This window comes from Chionomys nivalis, chromosome 19 (genome assembly GCF_950005125.1).
Source record: "Chionomys nivalis chromosome 19, mChiNiv1.1, whole genome shotgun sequence".
Classification (NCBI taxonomy): Eukaryota; Metazoa; Chordata; class Mammalia; order Rodentia; family Cricetidae; genus Chionomys; species Chionomys nivalis.
This window is the reverse complement of record NC_080104.1, coordinates 42210262-42220606: the sequence shown is the minus strand read 5'-3', so window position 1 is coordinate 42220606 and position 10345 is coordinate 42210262. Positions and strand designations below refer to the sequence as shown.

General features: G+C 51.1%; 1 protein-coding gene across 2 annotated transcripts in view; it reads right to left on the bottom strand.

The window, feature by feature from the left end:
- Positions 1-250: 250 nt before the first annotated feature.
- The window catches only part of Lrrc20 (leucine rich repeat containing 20), a 101856-nt gene continuing 91761 nt past the window's right edge, over positions 251-10345 (bottom strand). Inside the window, exons 5-6 of one of the 2 annotated variants that reach the window (XM_057751141.1) lie at positions 3153-3229; positions 253-2794 (exon numbers count right to left, since the gene is read on the bottom strand). In XM_057751141.1, the coding sequence (XP_057607124.1) occupies positions 2690-2794; positions 3153-3229 (182 nt within the window). In that variant the 3' untranslated portion in view covers positions 253-2689. Of the gene's footprint in view, positions 3230-10345 lie in introns of both variants that reach the window. The other variant, XM_057751142.1, reaches the window with a different exon arrangement.

Below are 10345 nucleotides of genomic sequence, written 5' to 3'. Positions count from 1 at the left end.
AAGTCTTTACACAGCATAGACAATGACTTCCTTGTAGCCGTACCAATGGAAGACTCTCAGTTAACACTCCCTAGCCTACAGACTTGCATACAGATGGCTCGGGGAGCGGCTGACATCTCAGATATTAGATCTAATGACTTTTTTTTTTTTTTTCCAACTCCTTCCCTGAGGGAACATCCACAGCTCACAGCTCACCCTGAAGGACTCAGTAGGCAGGCCCAGCTGATCTAATGACTAGCAGCTGATGCTTTGAGAACTAAACTCTGTAACTCAAGCTTTTTTCACCAGTACCAGCCCCCACTTCAAAGGTGGACAGACGACATCCGGACCCCGACCCCCAGAGTCTGTGCTGGTGGGATGAATCAAATATCACACATACACACTGGGAAAGAACGAAAAAGGAAAAACCAAACACTACCCAGGCAGATGAGATTAACACATCCATCCTTTATTGCAGACTGAAAAGAACAGCTTCCTCACTCTCTGAGCCTGGATCTGGAGGTTTCTGACTAAGCTTGCCCAGACAGGCCGGGTCATAATGTCTAGGCAGCACAGACAACTTCCAGGAGTAACCCTAACTGGTATGCAGGTTGAACCAGAGGTGGGGTGGGATGACAGGGCACACCTAACCATCATTTGGTTATCACTATAGCGACCATCCCAGTGACGCAAAGACTGAGAAATGATCTAAGGGCCTTCCAGGACTGTTAGTGGAGGCTAAGCATATACTCAAATCCATGGAAGTGTGTGTGTGTGTGTGTGTGTGTGTGTGTGTGTGTGGTGTTGGGATATGCCCAGGCACGATGTAGGATTCCCCTCTGTATGCTCTGAATACCTTTGGTTAATAAAGAATCTGCTTTGGGCCTATGGCAGGGCAGAATAGAGCCAGGCAGGAAATCATATATATATATATGGAGTAGGCGGAGTCAGAGAGACACCATGTATTCACAGAAGGAGAAAGGCGCCTGCCATACCCTTACCAAGCCATAGGCTCATGGTGATACATAGATGATCAGAAATGGTTTAAGATGTAAGAGTTAGTTAATAAGGAACCTGAGCTAAACAGGGTTGTAATTAACATATCTTCATTTGGGCCTGAATGGCAGGGAAATAAACAAGCAGTCTCTATTTATACAGGCTACCGAGGCCCTCTGTGACCCCACTGAGGGAACCAGTGTGAGGCCTGAGAACCTGCATTTTAGTTTCCCTTTTACTTGACTGAGACGGGATCTCACACAGCCCAGAGACGCTTTATTCTTGGCTGAGGCTGGCCTAGAACTCCTGACACTTCTGCTTCCACTTTCTGAGGGCTGGGATTCCAAGTGGGCACTACCACATCAGACACTCTATGCTTTTCTTCTCTCTTGTCTGCTGTCGTGGTGTTGAGACAGGCTCTCGCTGTGCAACACAGGCTGGCCTCACACCTACAACCCTGCATTCCTAGCCTTCCAAGTGCTGGACCGACAGATGCACACCATCAGAGGCCGCATTTCCAGAACGGTGGTGTTAGTCTGTCCACACTTGGGAGTTGCCAGGCTCCAACGATGGGATCCCTCTTACACCCCAGAGAAGCCCCTCTCTTCTTCAACAAGGGACACAGGGTGGGAGAAGCCAGTCAGTCTGGGCTGCACCCAGCCCTTGTCTGGCCTGTGACACCTCATCTGGCGGGCTGGCCTTGGGATGAGAGCAGAATGAGCGAGGTTTCTCTCAGGATACACAGCCCTTAGTGGTACCAGCAGTGCCCCTATGGCATCCTTACCAAGAGCCAGGAGCACTGTGAGAGGGCAGGGACCCAGACAAACTCTAGACAGGTGTCTTCTCTAAGCAGCAGTGCCAGTTCTATACTGTAAAGCCTTGGAGACAAAGTAGCCCAGCTTTACCTGTGCCCTGGGGCCTCCATGACCTTCACAGACCTACACAAAGGTATAGACCAGCCAGGGCCGGGGTAGCTGATAGGCCTAATTGCTCAGGTGAGGAGGTAGACACATGGAGATTGAGGGGGGCAGGGATGTCCCCAAGTATAGGCCTTATCAGGGGATAAAGTGCCCAGCCACCTCCTGGGAAATTCCACAGTTCTGAGAAGACTGGGGACAGCCACCCTATTCTCTGGCTACCCACCAGGCCACAGACAAAGGTCCTTGAGATGACAGGTCATTGGTGATTATGGTGATAGCCTTGAGGCTGGTGGTATAGGGCCAAGACAAGGCAACCAGGTTGCTACCAGAGAGAGGCCATGGTGAAGGAGTTCACCTAAGGACCTCAGGTCAAAGTCACAGGTGAAGATGGTTTTGTCTTCTCTGGGCCACATCTCCTGTGGACCTGGGGATGATGCCTGGCTATACCGGGCCATTATCAGGGAAGGACAGATAAGCATTCATAAAACTTCCTGCCCTTGTCTTCCCAGCTCCCTGGAGCTGACCCTTTGTACCCCAGCCAGATGTCTATAGGTTTCTTCATAGACACTCCTGCCACAGGACCCAACCATAGGATGTAGGCATCTAAACTCCAGTTCAGGCTCCAACCAGTCCAGGCACTCTGATGGTCAGGACACGGCACCATGAAGGGCATCTTTTAGAAGAAGGGCTGTGTTCAGTCCTCAGAAGGCGACAGAGTCAGAGGTGGTCTCTTCTCAGGGTGGTGACTGGCTCTCACACCAGATCATAAGGTCCATAAAACACCCATAGAAGGCTCATCCACCAGCCTGGAGGGTGTCTGACGGCGGCGTGGAGGCAGAACCGCAGAGGGGCCCCAAGCAGGAAAGGCTCTCCAGTACCATTCCTCCCAAGTAACCGAGCTTGGAGAGAGAAAGAAACCTACCTAGGTCAGCACAGCAGCTGTGACCCCCCCCCCCCCCAGCCCAGGCTCTAGACTCGCCTAGCCTCCTTCCTTTGGGGCACCAGGGCTCACTATAGTGCTAAGCTACCTTATCTTGGCTTAGTTGCGTCCCCTCCCACTGTATGCTGTCTGGCCCACCCACCCCGCTCCCCAAGCCTGGCCTCCCATGGGCTTCCCTCCTCTCAGGTTGGCAGGCCAGTAGCCTTCGTCCCTTGCTGGGTGAGCGCAGAGGGTGTGTCCTAAGGCGGAGGGACCTGGGCATCCTCTGGAGACATGAGCATATCAAACTTGATGAGAGGTGGGGCAATGACGCGCACCTCGGCGCTCAGGGGGTTGAGGCGCAGGTTGATGACGCGCAGAGCTGGCATGGTGGCCAGCTTCTCCACAGGCACATCTGTTGGAGAGAAAGGGGACAGGTTACAGGGGTGTGAGCGAGCGAGCAGCCTGGGAAAGAAGACAGAGCAAGAAGACTTGTCAGCACGCAGGGCCGGCATGAGCTTGCTGCTCATGGACCACCATGTACGGGCTCAGCTCAGGGGTCCCATTTCTGAGGGAGGGGTCAGCCATATGTGGAAAAGCATTAATAAATGAGGATCTAGTCTGGCCATGGAGGCTTGTGTCTGTAATCTCAGCACTTAGAAAGCAGAGGCTGGAGGATCACTCCACTACACAGTGAGTCTGAGGGTAGCCTGGGCTACACAAGACCTTGTTTCGAAACCAGCAGGTTAGTTATGGGGGCAATTAGATCAGGCATCTCAAAAAATAGAATCACCATATAAGCCGCAATTTTATTCTTATATAGATTGAAATCCTGTTCTGTGGAGAGAACAGGAGAGCTATTCACAATCGTTTAATATCCACCAACAGATAAAAAGTATGGGAACGTAAACCTTGAGGCGATGTGCCCTTGAGGAGTCCCTAAAGCAGAACTATCCAGGATGTTCCGGGCTTCCTTCCACCCACCTGTAGACCAGTACTGCTGAGATCCTGGACAGGACAACAGCCCTTCATGGCTACCTTGGTTCAAGGTCTGACATCATCAGGCCTCCCCACACCACGTCCCCTGTGTCACACGCCTGTAGGAGTGCTCTGGATGGTCAAACAGAGGCTAGGTGTTCTCAGGAATCAGAGCCAACCTTTCCTGTCACAGCTCTGGGTCCCAAATGCTTATGTGTAGAACGTGGGCATCAGGTTTCAAATTACCACCTGTTCAATTTATCCAAAGATAACAGGACCTTTCTCAAAACACACCCAGGGCACTTTGTCAAAGAAAGTAGGTAGTGATGACCTGACTTGAGTTCCAATACACGAGGTGGCAGATGATACGGCTCCTCTGGCAAACGGAGGAGCCCGCATGGTGGAAGCACAGAGTTGATATCCCCAAGTCCTCACCATCACAGGCATGCTATGGTGTGTTCTCCTTCTCACCATCAATCACCAAGCCCCCCCGCAAATAATGCTGGCTGTGGTGGTGAGTGCTTTAATCCCAGCACTGGGGAGGCAGAGGCAGGCGGATCTCTGTTGAGTTTGAGTCTAGCCTGGTCTACAAAGTGAGTTTCAGGACGGCCAGGACCACATAGACTCTGTCTCAAGAAAACCAAAACAATGCAAACAAGAAAAAATAGGCACACACACAAGAAAAACAAAACACTAAACAGAAAGCCCACAGACAGCCCAGCTTTCCTCCATAATAATTTCTAGCCCCGTCTGCACCGTACTTTCCTCAGCCCTGTCATTCGGTGGGAACACAGGCCCGCGGTTGCAAGCTTGCACAGGTGGTACGCGCCTGGCAGGTGCACAGTCATCCTGAAGGCTGCTGTGATTACCCTGTCAGTGTGGTGCTGGATTCCTCCACCATATAATTACTGCTGTTTTCGGGATTTTTTTTTTCTCATTTGCAAATAACAAGCACTCTGTGGGGACACAGTTTAAGAGCAGGCAACCGAGTCGCCTCACCACTTCCCACCCATTGCCACGGTCTCGATGTCCATGGATGGGCCTTGCTATTTCTACTTTCATGACGGCTGTAGACCGAGCGCCCGAAGTTGCTCGGCACCGCACTGCCTAACACGGGCCGCCCTTCTTGGCTGCCCATCTGTTTACTAACAGGGACTTTGACGCTTCTACTGATTCCTGACTGTTGTGTTTAATTAATTTGTTGCTCAATTTGTTCCAGATTTGGCTTGCGGGAGCCCCTCCAACCTGGCTCCTGACAGCTTTTGTTTTTGTATTTTGTAGTGTTGGGGACTGGGGCCTACTAGCAAGTGTTCTGTCTTGCACTTCCACCCCCGGCCCTGACGGTGTGGCTTGGCAAGTGGCCAAGATTTTGGGATGCATTAAATCCTGCTGTGGGATCCGTTTACAAGGCCCACCACATACATAATCACCGGCTTTGAACTGCAGCCAAGGGGGCCGTGTTCTGCTCCTCGCTGCATCTTCCCCTCTACTCTGCCAGGGATGGACACATAGGCTGATCATCGGTCCCTAAAGGCTAGTCCGAAGATGCCACTGGCTGCCGGCCAGCACAGTCAAAGGCTCCATCACAGGGTGTGTATGGAGCTGCCTCTGATGGTTCCTGGATTCTAGCTCTGATCAGCCTGTCTCCCCAACGCTTTCAACTGAAGCCCAGGCCTGGCTGTCCCCATACCCATAGCACAGATACACCCTAGACCTTCAGCAAGGTCCCTCGCTCTCCCTCAACACAAACCTTGGAGTCCTTCAAGACTCCCAAAGCACAGACCACTGCCCTCCCCCGCAGGCTTGACTGCTAGGAAGAAAACAGAGAAACCACCAGCTCTGGCTGGTCTTTCCCTGCGCATGTACCAGAGCCTACAAAACTGAGGAAGTCGAGGCAGCTCAGGGGCTCCTCTGCCCACTTCACAGAAGAGGAGCCTGAAGCTCGAGGACATTTGAGAAGCAGAGCAGGGGCCGGGTATGGCATCTTCTGTAAGGGGCAGGCTACTGTAGGCATGGGGATGGGAGAAAGTGATCTGAGACTCCATGACTGAATAGGTAGATGGCTTCACGTCTGTGGGGCTTCCCAGGGGCCTCCTCTCCAACGCTGTTAAGCCCAGCCCAAGTCTAACAAAGCAGGACTCTGCAGTGATTCCAGGACCTCTGCGGGCTCGTTTTAGTGACAGCATTTTCAGTTGTTATTATTTTCACGCAGGGACTTGTATATTGAACGCTGGCCTGGAATAGGCTATGTAAGCAAGGATGACTGGATTTCTGACCATCTCGTCTCTACCTCCCAGTAGCTGGCACTGCACACCTGCTCCATCACTTCCAGTTTATGCAGTGCTGGTGACTGAGCCCAGGGCGTGATGCATGCTAGGTAAGCATTCTATCAATGGAGCCACAGAGTTAGGGAATATGGATCGAGGGAGTGCCAATTTATGATCTACATGGATTATTGACATTTTTAACTTAACGTTTTCTATAACCGAGGGAGCTGAGTAGCATTTGTTTTTAAAAAGATTTTGTTTATGCACATGCTGTGTGTATGTGTTCATGTACACGTCTGGGGAGAACACGTGTGTATGTGCATATTGCCTCAGGAGAACAAGTGTGTACATGCATGTGTCTGGGGAGAACGTGTGGGGTGTGCATGTGTCCCTGGGGAAACAGAAAAGTTTCTGCACCCTGAAAAGCCTCTCCGCCAATGCAGCAATCCAAACCAGATCAAATCAAATCAAATTAGAAAAAGCCCAGGTTTAATGAGTAAACCACTCCCGGATGATTGTCCAGCCTCCCAGATGATTTTCCAGCCTCCCAGAGAGGAGATAAAAGAAGGCCGGAAAACCACGGGTCTGTTTTCTGGGAGGCAGTTTAAATACCCTGTGGGAGTGGTCTTGAGCATCTCTGAGGGAGGGGTCATCGTTTGGCAGGCTTTCTGAGGTACAGCAGGGTTTGGAGAGAGATGGGGGAGGGGGCCTGGATGGAGCATCCACCTGAACATTCCAGACTCTGGATATATGGATGCCAGGGGCTCGGGTGAAGCTTCCACCTGAACATTGACTAGAGAGGGCCTTGGGTTCCCTAGAACTTGAGCCGGAGGTATTGTGAGTCACCTAACACTGACAGTTGGGAACCAAAACCCACGTCTTCTCCAAATGCAGTATACAATCGTAGTTGCTGAACCATCTCTCCAGTCCTAACTACCATGATTATCTCTAGCCTCTGTGTAGAATAAAGTCCGGAGAGGCTAAAGACTTGCGCGCGCCCGGGGGGGGGGGGGGCATTCAGCTAGGTAAACCAGGGGATGGATGATGGATGCCAGGCTGGTTGGCTACTGGCCTCGTGTCCTTTGTGCCATCTCCCAGGCAGCCTTCCAAGCTGGCTTCTGCCACCCTCCTCAGCTGAGTGGGCTTAATCAGAGAGGAGCAACACACGGGGCGGGTGGCCAAACCTTCAGGTGGAAGGTGTTAGAAAAGGGAACATCACCCATTCTTAGACTTCAGGGCGATCGGCCACTAAGGGAGGGAGGGAGGGCTGGGTAGCATTAGATCAGGGACTCACTGGGGGGCTTCAGCGTACAGTTGGCACAGTGGGACCCAGATCCCCAAGACAGATGTGAGAGTGTCCTAACTGTCTGACAAGCAGAAACTACTTGCAGGTCGAAGGGCAGGGTAATCCCTAACAGACTAGGGCGAGGACAGAGTGCAGGGTAAATACCCTCTCGCAGGAAGCAGGTAAAACAGGGAAAGCAAACTGATTGATATCTGCCAGTGCCCTTGGACTTCCTTGGACTACCTCTTGGGCAGCACCCTGGAAAGCTCCTTGCAGTCCTTTATTGGCTGTGGGGCTAATGGCAGGAAGACAAAAGGCTCGTTCTTTAGGCTCATCATACCAGATAGCAACTAAGAGAAGGCAGGCAGACAACACAACCCCCAGGCCCCCGGCACCAAGAATCAGGAAGCCCCTTGCATTTGGCTTAATGAGATCGAGTCATTTCACTGATAACTAACTTTCCATGGGGCACAGAGGGATATCAAGGCCCAGATGTAACTGGCGGGTTACGGTAAAATCCCACGCTCCCGCAGTCCCAACAAACTAGGCTGGACATCCCATCTGATAAGACAATTAAAGAGATGAAGTAAAAGCAGAGGGCCGAGTTTTAATCAGCACCAGGAAGAACTGACGAAGCTGGGAGGGGAGGGAAGCAAAGGGGCCTTCTGCTGCCATCCACTCGCAGGGAATTATCTGAGACTCGCATGATTACTACCATCGCTGGACAGGGAATGAAAGATTTTTAACACAGAGATAGATTTCAAACACTATGATGAAAGCCTCTTTGGGAACGCGTTCCCCAAGTGCTGGCCGTCAGATGTACAGCCAAGAGTAACTAATTGCAAGATTAAAGAGGGACCAGCTGCAGTTGGGTGGGGTGGCACATGCCTTTAATCCCAGCTTTTGGGAGGCAGATGCAGGCGGATTTGCGTTTGAGGCCAGCCTGATCTACAGAGTGAGTTCCAAGACAGTCAGGGCCATGCAGAGAAACCCTGTCTTTAAAGACCAAAACCAAAATAACACCAACAAAAAAGATGGACCAGTTGTAGAGGGACTTTGGGAGACCAGAAAGCCAAAAGGTCTCGCATGAATCTGGCCTAGAAAGGACACCCCAAACAGTGGACCGGACAGAATGGCCAGGCCAAACAAGATTAGCTACAGCCATCTCCAGAGCTGCCCTCATCTCTGTGCTGGAGACAAGAAATTACGTGTGAAATTGCTCACTTAAATTGCCTGTTTAACTAACCGTTGTTAGCACCAAACAACAGCCAGTCCGGGTTGTCCGTCATTTGCATGGCAGGAGTTACTGGCCAGAGAACCTGCACACAGGTGACTTCCCCTAACCACCCAGGAACACGCACTGATTGGTCTGAGCTGTCCTCATCCACAGAGGCTCACCCTAACTGAAGGAGGACTCCACAGAAACAGAGACTGTGTCCCATCATACACACCGGTAGTTCCCTCACCACCACGCCCTCTGGTTGGTATCTTTGCAGTGTACTAAATAAGCCTGCTTGGGAGGAATTCTTTCACCAGCCTATCCCCACCACAGAATGGCCCTTATGCAACTCCCTCCACCCTAGTGTCTGTGGAGGGCCGCCCTACTCCAGTTCACACTTGCCAGTACCCTGACGGGTGGGCGAGGGACCCCGCCTCCTCTGGGAACTTTCCCCATGTGCCTCAGGAGTCTGTGTCCTACAGCAGTCACCCCTGATTTCCCTTGGGGACAGCTCTGAGCAGAGATGTCCTCCTCTTCTGGCAACTGAGGTTCTCAGGCCATAGCAGCTTATAGCTTACCCCACGAGAGAGTTACTGTTTTCCTGTTCAGACCCAGATCTAAACAGTGAGCGCTAAGCAGCCTCAGCATTGCTGCGTGGGTCCGTGCACGCCTATTTCCCTCCCTTCTCTGGCCACGGTGCTGACAATGTTCATCTGTCACCTAGGATTTCCCTGCGACAACAGCATGGTACATCTTCTCCTTTAGAAGCTGGCCCAGCATTTCTGCCCTTCCACTGTTGGCCCTAGCACCGTGCAGACCTTAAAAAAAAAAATGATCACAGTGTGTGTGTGTGTGTGTGTGTGTGTGTGTGTGTGTGTGCATGCCCACTATGGCATACCTGTGGAGGTCAGAGGACAGCCTGCCACCACCGGTTCTCTATTTTCACCATGTGGGGTCCAAGGATCAAATGGAATGACTGAGGTCATTCGTGGTTGGTGACAAGGGTCTTTACCCATTATCTCTCTGGCTGCAGGTGGTCCTTTTGAGAGGAGGGACACCTTGTTAAGAATGAGGGTCACCGATTCTGTTTCAGTGTGCCACAGGCCATTTTATCCCTTCAGACTCACCTCTGGGATGTCCTAAAGAACCGGGGCAAGAGGTTGAGAGATGGCGCAGCAGTTAGAGCAACTGGTGCTCTAGCTGAAGACCGGGAGTTTGGCTCCCAGCACCTATGCCAGGGGCTCACAAACCACCTGTAGTCCCAGCTCCAGGGAATCCAAGGCTCTCTTTCTGATCTCTGCAAGCATACCTCCCCACAAACACACAACTAAAAATCAAATAAATCTTGGGAGTTGGAGATGGTTTAGCAGTTAAGACTGCTGACTGCTCTTTCAGAGGACCTGGGTTTGATCCCCTTCTGGCCTCTGTGGGCACCCAGCATGCACATGGAACACACATATACATGCAGATAAAAGACCCATACATGTAAAATAATAAAGATAATCATTTTTTTAAATCTTAAAAAAAAAGGACAGAGGCAAATTTGATTTCCAGACCATGAGAAGGAAACACCAGCCTGTGCTCTTTAAAACACCATTGTGTCTCTTTGTGCAGCATAAATGATCAGGCTCTCGGCCTGATGATTTCGATAAAAACTAAATAAACAATGACAAGGAAAAAAATTACACTAGCAACAGCAGAAGGCTTCAGGTTGCTCTTAACCTGTATCATTGTTATAAATTTAAGTTCACATTCCTTATAAATGGGTAAATCTGTTTCACT